The sequence below is a fragment of the Pinus tabuliformis genome, chromosome 3_1, assembly GCF_031772625.1.
Source record: "Pinus tabuliformis cultivar Carrire ecotype Pingquan chromosome 3_1, CPIR1, whole genome shotgun sequence".
In the NCBI taxonomy this organism is placed as follows: domain Eukaryota; kingdom Viridiplantae; phylum Streptophyta; class Pinopsida; order Pinales; family Pinaceae; genus Pinus; species Pinus tabuliformis.
The window spans coordinates 401954934-401977113 of NC_142301.1; the positions used below are offsets into that span (position 1 = coordinate 401954934).

At 34.2% G+C, this 22180-nt stretch overlaps 1 protein-coding gene across 1 annotated transcript; it reads left to right on the forward strand.

Moving 5' to 3' along the window:
* The first annotated feature begins 20751 nt into the window (after nucleotides 1-20751).
* Nucleotides 20752-21743, forward strand: LOC149187429 (uncharacterized). The gene is made up of 2 exons (XM_089412811.1): nucleotides 20752-21080; nucleotides 21193-21743. Exons 1-2 carry the CDS (start codon nucleotides 20778-20780, stop codon nucleotides 21574-21576), a joined length of 687 nt encoding a protein of 228 aa, XP_089268937.1. The 5' UTR covers nucleotides 20752-20777; the 3' UTR covers nucleotides 21577-21743.
* The last annotated feature ends 437 nt before the right edge of the window (nucleotides 21744-22180 follow it).

Sequence of the window (22180 nt, forward strand, 5' to 3'; positions counted from 1 at the left end):
TACGTCTCCTTCGTCCAGCTTCCAATGGCTTGGCCCTCTCTATTATGCTAAAAAAATTGAATACATAAGTTTACAATGATCATTAATCTTTGAAACCTATTTCAATGGCTCCAGAATGCCCAAAAATTCATGTGTAGCCTCTTTCTGCTCCTGATTTGGTAAAAAGCTCATCAAGTTATGATTTTCCCAAGTTTGGATATTATTCGCTCTACAAACTCCCCAAAATCTGGCACCTAACCCACAATTTCGCCCCAGAATGTGCTAACAAAGCACCATTTTGCCCAAATTCCAACGCAAATTGTGGGTGCCTTAATTCGATCTCTAAGGCCTTAAGTCCGAAAAGTTTGGGCCACATGGGGGCCACGTGCCCGGGGTAAAGGCCAATGGCTCGCACCCCACGGTCAAGCCTCTACCCCTCCGATGGTGGTCATGTGGTTGGCACGTGTGCAACGGTTGGCCCCATGCCTGCCCCTTTTTCCCAAATGTGCACGACTTACCATTTAAATCAACGCTGACACCATAGTATGTTAAGTAATAACCTTGTGGCACATTGGTAGAAGGCTTGGAATTGTGCTTGGAGGTCGCAGGTTTGACCCCCACTGCTACTGCCTGAACCTCAAACAAACTTTTGGTGGCCCCCAGGCTGCCACTTGGCAGCCCATGGCTCGGCCATGAGTCAGCTTGTGGTTGGTCACCTTCCAACCAACCAAATTCATCCAAATCAAAATCTAGGTGCCTGCCACGTGTCAGGTACCTAGCAGATAGGCATACACAATTAGCGCTATGTCAGCAATACAGACTGCTGACTGGGCTGTCACATTTTGCAAAAAATTGCCTGTTTGGGAAAATGAGCAGAACATGATTATGGGAGTATACGGTGTTCGTTTCACATGAAACGAGTTGCGTCGGATTTAGGATGATGAGTACTATGCATTCATCTAGGTTCCATACCGATATGAAAACTTTGGATTTTGAGCTATTTTTTTAGCACCTAATCAATATTTAACTCTTTTTTGGTGCTTTTTTAATGACATTGTCTCTGAAGCCACAATTTCTCCTGGAATATTTTTTTTGCTAGAATATGGTAATTTTTCCTTATTAGAATATATTTTTTAACTATTTGACTATTTTTTCTATTTTTGTAAGCTTGGTAGGACCTCTTTCAGCAATTTACTTCAAAAAGGCAGGTCACATACAAAATTCAAATCGTTAGGTGGTCTCAACATGCCCAAGGGGAAACTAGATCTGTTAGCCACCTAACAACATTACATGTCGTCCAAAAGCAGAATGTCAAGCAGAGCTATATATGTCTAAATATCATGTAGTCTTCTATATACTAACTAACTAAGATCAGAAACTAGAAATTGTAAGTACTGCATATGACAAAGAAAATGCCAAAATTTATTCAACCATGCTACTTATCATATGAAGAATCCAATGGGGTTGGATCCTTCACACTGGATCCTCGAAGTTCGCACTTAGGGATGCACAGAATGTGCTACTCAATGTGGTTGAGGCGTCCATTCTAGTGATATAGTTGAAATTGAATCAGATGGAGATACTTTTATATCTTAGCAATTCCATAGTCTATCTTGGAAGATTCAGCTAGAGAGATAGCCAAAGCTTTGGCTACAATTTTCTTCATTATCTAATAAAGATAGATTATTTTCTTGTATTAGGAGGACCATCCTCCAGAGTGGCTCGGATCGGGCACCAAATCCTACCAATCACCCAAAATCACATCTGATTCTGCTTCCTGATGGTTCAATTCAGATTCCCAACCCAACATAAGTTGGTGACACTGAAACGTAGTTACAATTTGAAATACATGGGTTGCGTCATGAATGAGTCAGGAGGTAGTTTTGCAGCCTCGGATTCTTGGTGGCTAAGGCTGGGACTGGCTAGCACCACACTGTATAAGTTGCTCTTTGTCGCGTCCATAACCCCCCAAGCCGAAGAGATGGTGACAGATGAAGGTTGTGGCATGAAATTTATAACTACAGGACCACTATAATAGCTAACCTAGGACCCAAGTATGATAATTGCAATCACTCGGTTGTTGACAGATTTGGGATCCCAAAACCCTCTTGACACAAAAGGACTTGTAGTAATGTCGAGGCGTACATTCAAATTACGGTGAGTTATGAGTTTAACAACCCACCAGTTTTCACGTAAAAAGAAACGGGTATGGCTTGGGAGGTTTAAGATTACCACCCAAGTCTCCCAAGGTTGAAGGAAACCAACATAATCAAACAGACAAAGGAGAACCATATTATGAAATACACAGGACATACAAAGCATGAGAACCATAATATTATCATGGTTGTTCCCATAGGCAAACCCGCATGCCAAAACAAAGAAATCCCAAAACAAAATCCTCGAGTACAACCCCATGCATGAAAGGAAGATGCTAAAATACATTTAACTATTTAGTATTTAATTATATTTAACTATTTAACCATATATTCTATATTTTTGGAATCCAGTGATTTGTCCTTTTGGGAATTTGTTTTTTAACTATTATATATGTAACTAATTTTTAACTATTTAACTATTTTATATTTAACTATATATTCTATAATTTTGGTTGGAATCATAATTTGTCATTTTATATTTATCTATGTATTTTATATTTTTCTATAGAATTTGGTAATTTGTCTTTTGAAATACGTTTTTTAACTATTAAGTAATTTATATTTAACTATAGCTATATTTTATTTTTAATTATTTTATATTTTATATTTAACTACTTTTTAACCATTAACTATTTTATATTAAACTACTTTTTAACGTTTAAACTATTTTTTTTTGGCATGGTTATTAATGTCAAATGGGCCTAGATTTTTAATTTATATGTGTTCACTAATAACAAGATTTACATTGCATTAATAACTTATTTGATATTCTAATTCATATGAGTAAGGTAGGTAAATAACAAGAGATGTGAATTTATTTTCCAGCATGGCTGCTAACTCTGTTTGTAGCTTGACTTCTCTTTCTTCTCTACGTTTCTCTAAAGACTCTATATACTCATAGAGGCTCTATAGAGTAACTGTGCTAGGTCTACCTTTGGTAATCTTTGGTAATTGTGGTGAATTATTCATACTTGAAAATATATGAGCAGATATGTATTAGAAAAATATAAGGAATGTGTGCACCTGATATCAGCAAGCCGAACCGCAGACGCACGTGCCCCAGATTGTTTTTCTATTACCGTAGAGAGATCGTGAATTATTACCGTAGAGAGATCGTAAATTATGACCGCAGAGATCGTAAATTATTATTGCAAAGAGATCATAAATACTTCACCCTAAATTATTACTGCATAGAGATGGTAAATACATCACCCTAAATTATTACCACAGAGAGATCGTAAATACATCACCCTAAAGGCTCAAACGAGGTTGGTATAAAGACACTAAGGCCTGGTTAAACCATTGGGAGATCGACGAGAATGTTGCATTGTAAAACATTAATAACATTAAAAATATTGTTACTTCTAAGTTCAAAGAAAAAATGTGGTGTAAGAAAGATTTAGCAGCTAAAAGAAAATTAAGATATTATAAGGAGGTCATCAACCCCACCGTAGAAGATCCAAAGTATCTCTCTGTTTTATCTAGCTCAAAGAAGAAAATTAATATAGCCAAGATTAGAACGAACTCTCATGAGCTTCATAGTGAAATGGGTCATTGGGTAGTTCCTAAACACCATGGATGGAAAGGTTCTGCCATCTCTGTGAGAATACGAACATCGAGGATGAAAATCACTTCCTCTTAGAGTGCCCCGCGTAAAACCACATTAGATCTCAGTTTCAAAATCTCTGTTGCAATACTGACCTTCCTAGCCTTTTACATTGTCAAAATTACAGTGAACTCGGGAGGCTTCTCTCCAAGCTTTTTGAGCATAGGAATAAAATCTTAAATCAAACTAAATAATTCGTTTCTTTAGGTCCGATAGACCAAAGTTTGGTCTCAGTGGACGTTAACCATCATCATCATCATCATCAACATTTTTAAACAATTTCGTAGATACCCAAATTAATTTAAAAAAAAAATCACTCATACTCAAATTAATAATAAAATATTTCATGGACACCCAAATTAACCAATTTAAAGTTATTTAGGACGTGTACCTCTTTTTAAATTTAAAGGATTTTGATTGGTTAATATATTATGACATATGGAAATTACTTGAAAATTTTATGGGCAATTTCAGTATGAAATTTCCTCTAATGAATTATTTTTGTTTAATTTTAAGTCAGACAATAAATTGGTATATAAAACTTTCTTGCATAACTATTTGAACATTAAAATTTAAGATATTAAAATTTTATTTTATTTTCTTGTTATATTGAAGTTAAATTTGAAGTTTATTGTGGTTTCATTCATATTCTTTATTCTATTTCTAATTAATTTATTTCTTTGAAAATAAAATAAAATAATTAATACATAGATACCCTATCATTTTCTATTTATTCCATAAGATTAAATAACAAATTAATACTTAATACATAAACACCTCATCCCTTTTCGATTTATTCTACAACATTGAAAGTGAATTTATATTATTTTTTTTTGGTAGGTAAGCACCCATGGGGGATTTGAACCAGTGACCTATCACAAGGAGTACTTTAATAGTGCACCCATTCACCATCAATACAAAGCCCCGTGGGCAGAAAATGAATTGAAATATTCAATAAATAAATATTATCCCATTATTTTTTAATTATATCATATTATTTTTTGAAAATCATGATTAATAAGTAATAAGTTACTTAATATTGTCTCCCATTAATTAATTCGTAACTACCTTTTCCCAATGACTAGTTCGTAATGGCTAATTCTTAGCTGCTAATTCCGGGCAAGAATGTTTCTCTGTTATTTAAACAATTGCGAAGATTGGTTTTTTCACCTTTGTCCTGAGGATGAACCATGTCGACCAAATCTCAATAATGTGATTAATCTGAAAGACAATCCTTTTATCAATATGGATCACAAAAGTCTTAAATCTAATATTCAAAAGTCATATGAAAAAGAATATATTACAATATTCTAAATTTATTTCATAAATAAAAACAAACATGAAATATCTATCTCCAATAATTGAAAAAAAATATTATTATATATTATTGTAATGCCTTCTAATTTTATGCTTGAACAATATTTTTAAAACTATCAAACTTTTGAATGGTTTAGATGCATATAACTAAACCAAACCAAAACCAAACAATATTATACAATTATTCATATTAGAATCGAACATATATATGTTTAGTGTAACTAATAAATGAAATTGTCTTTCTTTCTTTTCTTTTTTTTTTTTTTTCTGTATTTTTTGTAGTTAATTTTAATTAAAATTAGAAAAAAATTTTAAAAAATTCAAATTTAAATTGTTTTATATGCAAAATTGAAATGTTCCAAGTTTTTTTATTAAAGTATTAATTTATATATAAATCCAAAATTGTATTTTAAATAATAATAAAAATCATAGCAACTTAGACTTCTCAAGGATTTCTGCTCTACCATGGGTATGATTGTTAATACTGACAAAACAAAAGTTATGATTATCAAATCTAAGAAGGACACTTACACTAATTTTATGTATGACAATAGTAACTTGGAGGAAGTGTCTTCCAACAAGTACCTAGGAATTGATATTCATCACAAGCTCAACTGGAACTATAGCATTGAGAAAATGTTTAATGGGGGGTGGAAAGCTTATTTTGGTCTTGAAAATAATTGTAAAATGGCAAACCTCGTAATGTGGGATAGAACGAAGTTCCTCTTTGAAACTTTAGTCACTTCAGTTATCTTATATGGATGTGAGGTTTGGGGTTGTAGCATCTCTAGAGAATCCTGGAGAAAGATTGAGCAAATCCAAAAGCGTTTTATAACGTATAACCTCAAAATTAAAAGCAATACACCCTATCATATTCTCCTTATAGAAGTGGGTCTTTTCCCTATCGAGAACCTAGCTATGACTAGGCTTCTGTTGTACAAGCACAAACTCAATAACATAGGAGACCATAGACTTCCTAAATTAGCTTTAAATTCCAGTGAAAAACACCTAAGGCTCAAGCGAGGCTGGTATAAAGACACTAGGACCTGGTTAAACCATTGGGAGATCGACGAGAATGTTGCATTGCAAAACATTAATAACATTAAAAATATTGTTACTTCTAAGTTCAAAGAAAAAATGTGGTGTGAGAAAGATTTAGCAGCTAAAAGAAAATTAGGATATTATAAGGAGGTCATCAACCCCACACTAGAAGATCAAAAGTATCTCTTTGTTTTAACTAGCTCAAAGAAGGAAATTAATATAGCCAAGATTAGAACGAACTCTCATGAGCTCCACAGTGAAACGAGTCATTGGGTAGTTCTTAAAACACCATGGATTGAAAGGTTCTACCATCTCTGTGAGAATACGAACATCGAGGATGAAAATCACTTCCTCTTAGAGTGTCCCACGTATAACCACATTAGATCTCAGTTTCAAACTCTCTGTTGCAACACTGACCTTCCTAGCCTTTTACGATGTCAAAATTATAGTGAGCTCGGAAGGCTTCTCTCGAAGCTTTTTAAGCATAAGAATAAAATCTTAAATCAAACTAAATAATTCGTTTCTTTAAGTCGGATAGACCAAAATTTGGTCTCAGTGGACGTTAACCACCATCATCATCAAATTCAGATTAAAAAACCATTTATCTAAACTGTGCCTGCATATAAATCCATCAGAACATGCAAATCATTATTCTAGTGATTTTTTCCTAGTTTATTCTCACCCTGCAAAATTGCAAACTATTGAAACAGGGTGGAACTTTGACTCTGAAATTATTCAAACAGCCCATCAAAATCAGAAAGATCCGAGGAAATCCTTGGTACCCGAAACCGCATTATTAGCAGTCAACTACCCACGGCAACCCAAAAGATTTGTAGATCGCTTTAATGGTCAGAGCCGCAAAAGCAAAGCATAGTTGCAGGTTAGTCACACGCTCACACCCAATGTGTTGAACTTATACATCATGTGCTTACTTATTTCACATGTGGAGCTATTTGCGGTGAAAGTCACGTACTTCGTGTCACGGAAAAATGTCAATCACATGCTTCACCTAATTGGAAAGTGTAACATATGAGAGAACTTGATCAGTACCTTTTAGCTATCAAGCGGCCCCATCTCTTATCAATAACTTCGATTATTGCATCCAGGAATAATAAAGTTTAACGAGCAAATTGCAGGTCAGAGAGTAATTTGTTCGTAAAATGTATTCTAAAATTCGGCAGGCTTGTCATAGTTTTTTATAAAATTGCAAAAATTTCAAATTTCACAGAGCCTTTTAGATTTGAAATTCCTACCTTGATGGCATCTCATTATTGGTTTATTTTCGCACTCGATGGCATCTCATTATTGGTTTATTTTCGCACTCAAGTGCTCAACATTGCACTCAGCGTTTAGAAATAGACTTTGACTCACAAGAATCTATTAGTATTCAAGAAATAGCATGGCGAGATGTGGATTAGAAAGTTGCTACCAAATAAAGCCAAGTGGTTGTAACTAGGTTGCATATAGTTACAGGAAACAAATGAAATACTTGTGTATAATACTCATTTATGTTGCCTTCGAACATCAAGTTTAGAACCATGCATCCTTATAGGCCAAAGATTCATTTTAGAAGATCGTGTGCTGGTTTGTTAGCGTTGTGCCTTCGCTTGCTCCTTGTGGTGGTTGATTTCGCTAGTTCTTGGAGGTTTCAGGTCAACTTTCAACATGCAAGTTGTTTCATCTCTGTCACCCAGCTAATGCTTTGTCTCTACTCTGTTCGTGATGATTTTTTTCCTTGATGTTGGTTCTGATGATGTTTTGTCTCTATGTAACCACAGGTTCTATCCTTGCTACTCCGATGGACGGCTCAACAAACTCAATTTCAGGTAATTTCTTATTCCAATTTTATTTCTTAATTTTGTTTTTATGTCTCTAACCCTCTAGCTCCTTGGTGAGCAGGCAAATTTCTCCTATGGCGTTCCTGTTGGAAGAAACCCTCTAGCAAGGAACTCAATTCTCATCCTCTGGCATGGAGTCAGGCCTTCTCCAAGTAAACCCCACTCCCTTCTTGGTTTATTAGCTCACTATAATGTTGGTTCCATTGGCCTCATTGGTTTCTTAACTACTACCTTGTTTTTGTTGTGGTGTGCAGGTCATTCTTGGGGAACGATGCTCCACGGCCTCGTCCTTAAGAGTCTTCGCAAGCTTGGGGAAAAATGGGTAGGGTCTTTTCGTGGTCGTATCTTTCCTTTACTTGATTTGTCTTTAGTTGGGTATAACCCTTGGGGTTTCGCTTCCTCCGTGTATTTGTATAGTCTTGTGGGTTCTCATACCCCCGCTATTTGACAAGTCTGGGCCTGCAATTCATGGTTTTCGGTCTTCGTGGGTTTCAGAACCCTCTACGGTTTTTGGGTCATGTAATTGTATAATGAACTGTTAAATTGGAAATGAAATGAATGCACAGGTGTGCTTGAATGCTGAATGTAAATGTACCTGATTTTTTTGTTGAGGGAAAAAAAATGTATTGTTTTTGTTGTCTTTTCCTTTGCCTAATTCTAGGTTTGATATGCCTTCAGTCACAAGATTTTGCTGACGTCATTTGGCTTCTTAATGAATTATTTCACTATTTTGCTTTCAACACAATGTCTGAAACATTAATGCACAGGAAAATAGAAATTGTCTTGCTTCCTTAATGACAGGTTCTAGATTCATTTGCCTTCATAGATATTCAAGAAAATTGTAAATTACAAATTCTATATCCTCTTCTCTCTCTGGATGGCAACCCCTCTCATGAGGCTCTGATTTTCTTTTTCAATGCCTTACTAGCAGTTTCTTACAGTTGAGGAACTGTTCCTCAGTTATCTTTCAGTTGTCTAACAGTTTCTTTAAACATGCTCTTAACTAATCCTATGTTTACTTGCATGCTTAATTTTTAATGAACACTGGTTGTGTCAGCCTTAATTTAAATAAAACAAAAACAAAACCAAATTCAAAATGTTTTTCTTTCTTTCCAGCCAAAAAAAAAAAAAAACATTTCCTAGTTGTCGATTTTTCAGTCGGATGCTCCTGCATCATCTTACTATTATAATCATTATGACAATTATTAAAATTCATATTATTTTTATAATTACCATTATAATTATAATTTAGGGATTCAACATGTAGGGGGGTCATCATTGACTCTTAAGAAAACCACAAAGTAAAATATGCTCGGGGGAAATAAAACCATGAACAATGAAGTTGAAGCACTAGTCTTATACAAATGTCCCTTACTCCTTAAATCTCAAGGAATTTATGGGACAATAATCGTTATGGATTCTATAGTTACACTAAGAGAAATTATAATTGGATCTATTCATAGAAGCCAAGGATGGGCTCTCTTGGAGCTCATCTAGTGCTCATAAAAAGGGTCAATCTCGCAAAACTATACTCACATATGATTAAAGATAATATAATAAATTTAGACATATACCTCATTTCTATGGAACCCAAAACAAATTGAACAAGGATGGACTTTTCAACTATTATTCATTAAGTCTGGAAACCATTTTCACTTCAAAATAAAATAATGACATGCCCCCTCTACAATAAGCTTGTTTTCGTAATTAGGTCAATAGGAATGATTATTTTGGAATTAAGTTTCTATGGAATATTTTATAATATTCTTAATAGTGTTCACATAAAATAATGCCTTGTGTTCTTTATAATAAGCTTGCTTTTGTAATTAGGTTGATAGGTATGTCTATTTTGGAATAGAGATTCTATGAAATATTGAAAGTTGAGGTTTATCTCAAAGATAGTTATATTTTTCTTGCATTTTTAATTAAATTGATTAATTAAAAAAGTAGCATATGAAGGAAAGCTATATGAAATGAATTATATATTTTTGGGCATGTAGGATTTGATAAGTATGATATTGGTCCATAGTATTATTGAAAAGTCTATTTATAAATTAAAATTATCTATAAATAAAAGATGGTAAAACTTCACAATTAAGAATTTTGTTATATATATTTTTAAATACATATGTTTAATTCAAATTCAAATGTTAATTCTTTAAAAAATAATAATAGTAATATAATTTAGTTATTTTTGTGATTTTTTAGATTTTAATAATGTGAAATGTATCATAAAATAAATATTTTAATTGATTTCTATTAAAATTTATCAATTATTTAACTTATACCTACAGTAATATTAAAATTTATCAATTATTTAACTTATAACTACAATAATTAAATAATTTTATATTAAGTATCAAAATTCCATATACAATCCAAATCAAACCCATCTGATGACCCTATGTTCAAAGGCATCCTCATGTCTATGACATTTCGCAAATCCTACTAATTGAAGGAAACTCACACAGCCATAAAATCATATACACAACAAATTAAATTCCCAGAACAATAAACTGGCGGAAAAGGTAGAGAGTCATCATGTGGTCTCTCATGCTCATGTAATTCTCTCTTATTCAAATAATTTAATAATACATTTAAATACATGAACAAGTGGTCTTAAGATAGTGTGTCTATCTTAGACTCACTTGGTTGAGACATTTTCTCAACTTACACACTAATTTAGGAGAGCTAGTTGGAGAGAATCTCTCATCCAAACTAGAATCCTTGGTTTGAGGAATTCTCATGATTTTATTTATTTAATTTAATAATTGGATTTATTATTGATTTTTAAGAGAGTGAGGCTAACATTCCCCCTCTCAATGATAAATCCAAAATGAACAAGGAACCATCTTTTAAGTTCTCAAGTTGATCCTCAAAAAACATTTGCCTGAAAAAACCACCAAAGCTGGATGCTGAAAAAAAAAACTCAAATTTGAAGAGAACATGAATCAGCTGCATGTATGATTCATCTCTGAATGTCAATTGACAACTCCATCATGTGCCAAGTTGCAAAAGGATCCCACTGTCCTTTGCTTGAAAACAACATCCGATGTCCACTGACACAATTTGATGAATGCCCACTGGTGTATTTGCTGATGATGATCGCCCACTGGCTGATGAAGATGCCCACTGGCTGCTTTGCTGATGTTGTCGAGACTTTTAGTCTGACAACCACTTGTCAATTCCATTGACATTTTCCCCCCTTTGTCAACTAAAAAGAGAGACAATCATCTGCATTTGATATTTGAACTCCCCCCCTTCTGGTGTAGGAGAGTTTCATTGTTGTACTCCCCCATTCAACTACACAAGAGTACCATCTTCATTTGACTGTTGGCTGCAATATGTGTGAGTGAATTCGATTGTAAAACTTGTACAATCTTCTGGCTGTGGATGACCATTCCCAGGGATCAATCCATGAATAATCTATCTTCAATCTAGTTGACTGTCTTGGTTGCAGCATTTCTATGATGTATGATTGGACTTGCCACAATGGTGACAAGGATGGAGATCAAAACACTGATCATCCAAATGACAGGTTCTTTGACAATGAGAACATGTCGGTTTGACTGCAACTTGAGTTTGTGTGCACTTCTGTTTGTCTGCACTTTCAGTTTGTGTGCATTGATTTTTGTCTGCAACTTGCGGAGAACTTGCTAAGGTGATATATTCAAGTAATCTGACATTGGCGAATTGAATGGGCTTTGAATAATCAGGGATATGAAAGTTGTTTTCATCTTTGCCATATCCTAATCCTCGTCAATTTTTGTTACTTTGAATTTCTTCCCATGGCTTGATGATGGCTTTAAAAGAAAGTTGAACTGGAACAACTTCAACACTTGAAGCTAATTGGATGAATGAGTTCGAATGATTAGCTGTATCTGGAAAAGACTTGGAAGCAACACGCTTCTCTTCCAACTCAATTATCTATAGTTGTGATTCTAGTTGAAGGAACTCAACCGTTTCTTGTGCATGTTGAAGATGCACTTGAATGTCAACAAGAGTGGTTTTGCTGATGTGCACCATGTCGTTGGTTGATGATAACATTAAATTGTGAAGAATTTGGGACAGCTGAATGTGTGTCGCCATGTTGTCTTGCTTATTTTAAAGTCAATCTCGCTTGTCATAGAAGTCGTGCTTGAAAAAATTGCTCACTTGAGTCGATCATTGAAAAGACACGCTCGCTTGTACTGGTTGCTGATTACTTATGCTTTTAAACACTTGCTTGAACTACTGATTGTACGTTCGCTTGAACTTGTTTTAACAATTGATTGTTTGAACTCACACTTGCTTGCTTTCACGCTCGCTTGATGTTGAAAGATTTGTACTTTCTTGAACTCACACTCTTGATTGACCAAAAGAAGGGTGTCGAATACTATCGAAAATGAACCCAAGAGAAATGCTTACAATGATTGGAATGACTCAGTTAAAAACAATGGATGCACTTGGTTTAATTGATTCCCTATCAATTCAAAGCGTGGGTGTCGGTTTCAACCGAGAATGCACCCTTACAATTCAACTCAATTTGTCTTTGATTACAAGCCAACTTACAAATTATGATTTTCAAGTTACAGTTTGGTATTTTATTAAAAAAATGGTGCAAGTGCAATTGCCAAAAAATTATTGTTGAATGGCTGCAAAAATTGTTGATGGAGATGACAACTTGATTGGATGTTGATGTCGTTAGGCTTGAAGTTCTTGATTTGTAGTGTCCTTAACTTGATTGCTTTGATTACATGATGTGAAATGTTGTTTCAGAATATTGCTTTTATCAAGTCGTTGATGTGACACTTTGTGCTTATGAACTTAATTGATTATGGGAGCTTTGATTTCAGGAGCTTGATCGATGACTTGTATATGTAAACTTTCTTATGTGCATGTAGTTGTTTTGTTTAAGCATAATAAAGAGAGTGTTTTACAAATTTGACTCAAATCATGCAAGAACATTCACGACACAGAGTGTACCTATGATCCCCTTATTCAATTTTGGGTGGATCTAGGACACGATCACCACAAAAAGATATGTTTTTATTAATCTTCAAGATACATTATTATGAAAATGTCTTTTGTGAGGCGTCTCAAGCACAGACTGAGAACTCCTTGGCGTCAAATTGTCTTCAAAAACTGACTGCACTGACTCAATCGCTCTAAAAGTAAAAAATTACTTTGGATTACAACACCGACTTTCTCTCAAACAAATTCATTTATCGCTCCAAATTTACAAAATAGGCACCTTATAACTCCACAAAATCACTTATTACTCCATTACATAAAGAATTAGAAATACTCCTTATCTCTCCATTAAAAAGTTACCAACATTTCTTATCTCTCATCATATTCATCATTAATTCTCTCTTCGTCCCAAATATTATTCTCCACTAACTCTAACACATTAAAGTTCATGAAACATTACGTTTTAAACTTCGTTCTCACCCCACTCCATGTGCATGTTGAATGAAAGATATATATAATACCTTTTATTTACATGAGTCACTCCATTCACATTTCACATATATACAAAGTATGTTATCCCCACATTAAAATTAATGTTGAGACTTCACATGTAGGCATACTTCCACGCTGTAGAAATTTGAATAATATAACACTTATTCACAGAGATTATCCCGATTATACACTATTTGCGGAATGCATGCATAATACATAACCTCCTCTACCATTGATCATCAATTTGCGGAATTAAAAAAAAACGATTGCATGCGCACATTGAAACTTCAATCACACATATCAACACAGTATGTAATGGGGAAAGCATACAGCTGAAAACCCCCAACTATCTGTATATTATAATGATAGAGAACATGTAACAATACATAGTACAATACTCCTCACAAGTACTCAGTACTATCTTCACATGCTACACACAAACTAGCTCAGATCTGAACAAGTCACGGGTTCAAATCTCCTCCACTATTTCCCTGCCTCTACTGCGCAATCCAAGTTGAGAATTGATCAGATCCAAGTTTGAATTCCCTTGGCTTGTACTACGCAATCCTCACTGGCAATCTCAATCAATGATTGTGCAAATCTCATGCACAGCTATAGTCACAACTGATAGTAGTCTCACCCTTTCACCCACCTGTAACACTTGTCTCCACTGAACTGTCCATGCACTGAGTTAACTGATGTATTCTTTAGTTGATTTATGAGTTAATAATTAGTGAATTAATTTATAATCAATTCACATCACTCATCACTAGTGTATTTGGCAGTTAGACTAAATACAACTAGTTCAACTAAGTCAAACTGAACACAACTCCATCAACTCCACCAAACTCAATCACTTGAGTTCTAACTAAAGTCCATCATGTAATAGCTCAACTAACCCATAGGAAAAGCGTATTTCCTTCTGGAAGTTGCATGTGCCACATCCGTAGCTCGAACTGAAGTGCTGCAAGAGAATAAGATAATGTTTATAGCCCAAATATTATTAAGAGCTAATAATATTCGACTGTTCTATTTTTTGACTGGTAGTCTAAAAATAGACTCCGCCCATATGTCTAAAAATAGAGGTCCATCTATTTTTACCAACATGACCAATCATCCATAAATAGCATCTCGCAACTCATAGACCGTGATCCATATGTTTGAAAATATACTTTGCGCCAAAAATAGCCTGCGGGCCCACAAGTGAAGGCGACTTCTTTTCACTAAGCTCCATCATCTTGTTGCATTTCAACACACGCATATAACTTGCTCCATAGGTCGAATGGGACTGGGACTCACGTTGTACAACTTCATTCGAACGTAACTCAATGAAGATGGTCCATCACGTGCATATGTGTTTTGTTTTATCAATACACGACTCATCAATGCAGCTCATGAAGAGAGTATTACACCAGGTATACAGGCAAGCTCTTCACAATTTTAATGATTGCATGCAACTCCTCACACAAGTAAACCGGCAAGTCCTCACTAAGGCAGCTCCTCTTCGTAGACAAGCTCTTAGGCAGGCATACTAATCCTCACAATTTGGTCATAGCCCTTTCACTGACTCGGGAAACCTCTGCTTTGTGGTTGACTACACGCCTAAAATCATGTCTCACAGTAGAACTGAACGCCATGATAGCTCGAACCAATAACATCGTTTTGCTCAAATATTTTGCCATGGCTTTTCTCAAATTTCACGTAGCCAATGTATGAAAATTCACCGATGTTACTTGAGCACAGAGACCCACCTCATGAAAGAGATTCAGAAATTTACTAAATAGACAGGGCACAACATATCCAACCCTTCATCATGGTTGTGGTTGTCATACTCCTCCATTGAATTCTCTCATGGTGGACTACTTGATTAAACTTAATAATGGAAACTCATTAGATGAAGAATAAGGCATTGAATATCAACACTGCTTGTAGCACTCACAAGATCAGGGATGACATTTCTATCCAAAACACATGCGAACTTACATTCCTCATATCGAAGGAAGCACAATTTCAATTGAATACAAGCTCCAATAGCGTTGGGGCAATCTCTATCCTATCGTCTCTATAACAAACAAATACCTCTGGCAGTCCTATTGAGAAACATCAATGTGACATTATAAAATGTAATTAACTTTCTCAAACGAATATGTCGAGAATCAGCTTTTCTAGGAAGCAGAATTTTTGCCATAAAAATCAAACTTGGATAAAATAAATGTTGAGGCCTTTTGGCCTTGACCTCGTCACAATATAAATTGAATAAAAATTAACCGGGTCATTTTTGACCATGCATGGAACAATGCATCCTTTCACTCTGAGTTGTCAGCACTCCATCCTGAGCTCGAACCCCAACAACAGGTTTCACACCGATTTGATTTTTTTTCTATGTGAATCGCCCAACCATTAAATAGCACTACCTTAGCTAGAATTATGATTACAAAGTGGATTGATGAGGAATAAAATGTGGCCCTCCATCACAGTTTAGAGATACGCCTACTCTGTCATTTAATCATAGACACAAAATCGATTCGTTCGCTTACCCAACAACTATAACAAACAAAGGAATAGAACCGTAAAAATAGAGACCGAAATTTCAATACTCCAAACCCCGTTGTATTCCTCTCTAAAAACACCATCAAATACGCAAGATAAAAAAACCGATAGGCTAACTAATTCTCTCAACCTTGGTCTAATACCACATGAAGGAAAATCACATAGCCATAAAATCATATACACAACAAATTAACTCATAGAACAATAAATTGGAAAAAAAGGCAAAGAGCCATCATGTGGTCTCTCATGCTCATGTAATTCTCTCTTATTCAAATAATTTAATAATACATTTAAATACATGAGCATGTGGTCTTAAGATAGTGCGTCTATCTTAGACTCACTTGGTTGAGACATTTTCTCAACTTACACACTAATTTAGGAGAGCTAGTTGGAGAGAATCTCTCATCCAAATTAGAATCCTTGGTTTGAGGAATTCTCATGATTTTATTTATTTAATTTAATAATTGGATTTATTATTGATTTTTAAGAATGTGAGGCTAACACTAATCACGCTAGTAGTATCATGGATTGTGGTTCATCGATGCGGCTTTCACCACCATGAGATTTTCAAGGCTCCTCATTTCATTCTCCTAAGATTGGAACTTGCATTGCCATTGCCATTAATTCGTTTATCGCAGTGGATCCATTTAACATCATTATTTGATTTAACAAAATGTGATATCCAATAATAAATATATGATAAGGTGGATCTTGAAAACTACTGATTATTATTATTAATTATCTTGCAAACTACTAATTATTATTATTAATTATTAATGTAAAGGCAAATGAAATAATAATTATTAATGCAAAGGTTGTGAAAAAATATTAAAATAATACATATTTTTGAGTTTAAAAAAAAAAAAGTGTTTAAATCATTAAAAAATAATGTTAAGTAAATGTAATGTTGTATATAAAATAGAGGATAAGAAAAATATTTGAACGAAAATTGAAGAGTATTGAAAATATATATATAAAATGAATGTCACATTTTGTTATTGGTTAGCGGTGGGTATAAAAGATTAGATCATCACTAAAATTGTTGGTGTGTTAGAGTATAGGGTTTTATTTTATTAACAAATATTTGATCATATTTATTTATAAATAAGGTTTTAAAATTGTGAAAAAATAAAATTGATATATTGTAGGTACTGTGGGGAAGTGTGGAATACTAATCTATATTGGATTATTATATTATATTTTATTTTTCTTTATGTTTTCAAAGATGAAAAATTGGAGGAATTAGCTTGTATGGTCATTTTCACTAGCATGTCCCACTTTAGAAAATTTGGGTTTGAAATCTTCCATAGGAATTAAATGGCATTTTTTGGTGAAATTTTTTCCTTCTTTAGTGCCATACCCTGAGATGTTATTATATACCTTTCTAATGGTGCAATAATTGTATCAATCAATGTTCTTATGAAAAAATTATGCCTCCCATAAGTTGACCACTATGGTAGGAATGGATGCCACGTCAACCTGTTACTCATGGATATGGAGTTATCCATGTGTGGACAATGAAGAAGACTCTAGAAGGTTCACATACATAAATCTAGTTGAGGGTTGAGGGAGTCAAACCTTAACCCTAGTTGGAAATTAGGTTGTGTCAGAAACTCAGCCATTAGGAGGAATAGTGGTTCCATTATACGCTATTGCATTTTGTTCTATAATTGAGCATGAAAATTAAGGGTGGGAAATTAAATAGGAAAGTAGAGGGGATTAATATTTTTTGGTAGTCATACAAGCTACAAAACCTAGGTAACTCCATAAAGAGTACCTCTTTCTTTGTATTCACACATTTTTCCATACTAGAGGAAATAGAACAAAGAAACCTTATCTTCTAGCTATTTTTTCTCCCATAAATTTTTTCCAAGGAAAATATTTGTTTCTGTTGTTGATGGTGTGTTTATTTCTTTTTTTTTGATATTGTTTGTGTTTCAACTAATTTAATTAATTAAGTAGAAAACTTGCTAACTAGAGATTCTAGAATCTAAGGAAAAATTAATAGTAAATATTTTAATAATTCTATCATATTTGTTGTTATGATTTGTTCTAATGGAATATCCATCTCAATGGATAGATCATGTACTATGGGGTTTGTAAGTAGTGGGGGGTATAAAAGAGGGTATCAATAAAAATCATGTTTTCTTAATGGAAAGATGTATTGGGAGAAAGGGTTCAACAAAAAAGAATTATGAGGTATTTATGAATATCTAGTGAAATTAAGGGCATTATTTAATATTCTACAAGTGTGGGTGCTATTTTACTATGTTCATTAAGTGATGACTTTGTGGGTTAGGGGGAGGTGGCTTTCTATGTGGAAAGACCAATGTTAGTGAATACTTATGGTTAAAATAACATAAGTTAATATAGGTTAGTGGGCTATGGGTGAGTGTGTTACTAGATCAAGGATGGTTAATGATGGTCAACCATGATTAATTATGGTCCACCATGATAAATACATTAGTCATGGAAAATGATGTGTAATCGAGGTAAAAAGTGATCAATTGGTTAATGAGGGTGGAGGGTTGATAATTTAATGGAGTCACTAGGTTAGGAGGTTTGCTGGAGATGAAATTTTCAAGCTATGTGGTTTAAGCATTAATTGATTAGTGAGCATGATATTAATGGGTTAGTGGGCTAGGGGTCAATAATTTGTTGTGGTTAATATGGTGAAGCATGGTGAATGTGGTCTATATAGTCAATATGGTCAATGTTGGTTAGGCATGGTTAGTGACAATCAACTATGATCGATATAATGAATGATGGCGAAGGCTTAGTGAGTTACTTACTTTAGTGGGTTGAGGGAAGTTATTGTGGATTACATCACTAGTGGGCTAGTTGATGGGTCAAGGGGAGGTGGTTGGTTCTAACATGATGTTAATGTTAGTAGGGGACAATGGATAAAGGTCATAAGTTGTTAGGAGATCATTGTCTGGGGGGTCATAGCAATTAAAGCTCAATGTGCATTAGAAAATTAGTGTTTTTAGGGTCAGATTGTATTAAAGTGATAGTGTTTTCAAGATCATAATGTGTGAGGAGGTGATTATGTAAGTAATTAATTATGTTGGGGGATTAGTGTATTTATGTGTTAATGTGTTTAGTGTTATCACTATTAAGAGGTGATTATGTCAGAGGTCATTAGGGAAAGGGGTACACTTGTCTCATAGTGGTTAGGGGTTAGTGGGTATAGTGTCTGTGAATTTATAATGGTTAGGGGTCTTTTTGTCAGTTAATGGTTTCATCATTCATGGGTAAGTGTGTGAAAAGATGATAGTGTTATGGGTGATAGGTTTAGGTAGTATAGTTGATATAAAATTAGAGTGCTTATTGGGGGAGGGGACATTTCTTAATTAGGAGGATTAATTTGTTGTGATCATAATTGCTATTGTATAAATAATATATAATAAATAATATTTACTATCGCATGAGGGGAAAACTTAATGCTTAGGGAATTGAAACTCTGTAGCAATCAATGGAAATGTCATTTCCAAACCAACTAGCCAACCAAACTGCCATTAACATTATATCAATATTATTACTACTAATATTCCTTGCTACTTAGTTTGGATTGTCTATTTTGTTTTTTTTGTTAATTTTATTATATTCGATGTTATTTGGTATAAACATATGGCTTAACAATGTCTTGAACTCCTACACCATTATTTTCACTCTTAAATATCTATATGTAGGCATTGCACGATAGATGTCATTTTGGATGATTTCATATATATTTTAGTTGTTCTAAAAGATGCTTCCTATAGACTCTTTTAGGTTTAAATTAGGATGGTTAGTCATAAAATTGACTATTTCGAAGCATTTTTGAGGTACATCGGTATATCAAACATTTTTTGGGTGGTAAATCACTCAACATCTTGTGGTAATATTGATCTGCAAAAAGGATGAATATCTTAAAAAGGTTGGTTTTAGTAAAATTGAGGTTGATGACAATTTATATGCATAGGAATTAATTATAATGGTGAATAATGATAAGTTCATTAATCAAATGAATGATAAGTTAAATAATTTAAAATGGCAAACCTTGAATATCCACTAGTATTTATTGATTAAGATATAATTTAGTATCTCCACAAGATTTAAATTCACAAGTCAAATATGTGACAAGTCACTGAAACAATGCAAGATGGAGGAGTGAAGTGTCACAACTACACCTATGGATCAAGGATGTACACTATCATAAAAAAAAAAAATACATGAAAAATTATGAAAACTAGACTATCTCAAAAAATGGTAGTTTGATTTACCTTGCTCTGATTAGACAAGTTATTTCATATACAGTTGGGTTGTTTTTTTTTGGGTCCTACACCCTTTAAAAGAAGATTATTTGAATGCAGTGAAGAGAGTGCTCATATATGTTTATGGCACAATTGTATATAATGGATCAATTTCATATTGAGTGACTTATTTAATTAATTACTTCATGTATACATGATGTCGATAGTGTTTCGAGTATCCAAAATACACGGTTATCCACCGACCAAAATCTGAAAGTTCCCTGGAAAGCCCTTCTTGCGGCCGGATACCGCCTACTACGCGGCTACGCCAACAAGGCCCCGGTCTCCGAAAACACACACTAGTCCGTGGACAGTGTGCACTGTGCAGTACTTACTAAACACGTGCTCGATTGTAATATTCTCACGTGTGATTCTTTTTCTACTCGCTTCATATAAAATACTTCACATTTCAAACCTCACAATATACCGAAACCGTGTGTGAGGTATGACACGTTTCAAGGCACTTCAGATCACAATATATAACACCACTCGCTCATCAGTTGCAAGTATGCTCTGAGTATCAAGCGGCCTCAGTCTTGGATAATTAATCATGGCTTCCGATTGCATGTTTTCGCATTCCTTTCCTGCAAGCACAACAGTGTATTCAAACGTTTCACAATGTGATCGGCAGGTCGATTGCCAAGTTACTACTTCCAGAAAGCGTCCGTCTGACGTAGATTTAGCTTACTTGCAGGAATATAATGATCTTCAGGAAAAAGTATGGCGAGATGTGGATCGTATGATGAAATTTTCTAGTAAAGAAAGCCAAATATATGCAGAACAATTGCGCAGGAAACGAATGAAATCTTTGTGTACACAACTGGAATCTCTGTTGCCCGCTTCTCCTGCCAAGGTAATTACACCATTACACAACTTCCAGGACTCATACTGTCTTTCAAGGTTTTAGATTGTATGTGTAAAATGTTTGATAGTAAATTATTTTCTGTTTGTTGATGTTGATCCAGCTTGACAGATGCGGATTATTTGAGGAAACCATCAATTACATTAGGAAGCTCGAGGAGAATATGCATCAACTGAAGAGAAAGAGGGACCATCTGCTGGCAATCCAATCTGGGAAAATAGCAAACGAAAACAAGGAGATTAAAATTGCCGTGGAGTTTTATGGGAGGGAAGCAATTATTAACATCACTAGCCAAAGAGGGGCGAGATGTATGTGGAGGATTCTGGAGGAACTTGAAAATCATGGTGTAGATGTAGAGACGTCACAGTTTTTTACAGGAGAATTCTTCGTGCTTGTATCTTTCCATGGCAAGTTCAGAGACCACATTTCCCAAAATCCTTCTCAGATCCAGACTTCTCTGGAATGTAAACTTAAATTAACTTATTAACCCTGATGCTGAAAATTATATTCGGAGCGTTGGAGATTGGTTTGTTGTCATGCTCAACCCTGGTATGACCTGTTGCAAATTACTTTCATTTCACATCTGGTTTCTATAATGTCATTTGTATAACTTAATTCTGAGAATTTTTATAACTTAATTCTGAATATGATGAGCCGTGGTTTTTGTGCAAACCTTGTTGACGGCAACCATAATTTCCCATCACGTAGGGAGAGGGATAATTTCTTTCAGAAAAAGCTTGGTTTTTTTAATTTATTTTAATTAAAATGTTTATTTTTATTAAGAAATAAGGTAGTTTACAGTATCTTGAATAGATGATGATTGGGTGTTTTTTAAGATATTTTTGTATGTGAAGTCATTTGTTCAATTCCCTCAATTAAAATGATATATTAAATACAATGAAATCACCTGTTCAATTCCCCACCCCAATTAAAATAATATATTAAACATAATAAAAATATAATTTCATCAAAATTACACCAAAAAAATATTTAAATATAATATCCTCTAATTGAGGAAAAAAATTAGAACGAGGGAAAAAATAATTTAAACAGAAGGCACTTAATTGACGGAGAATTGGTTTGAATTGCAT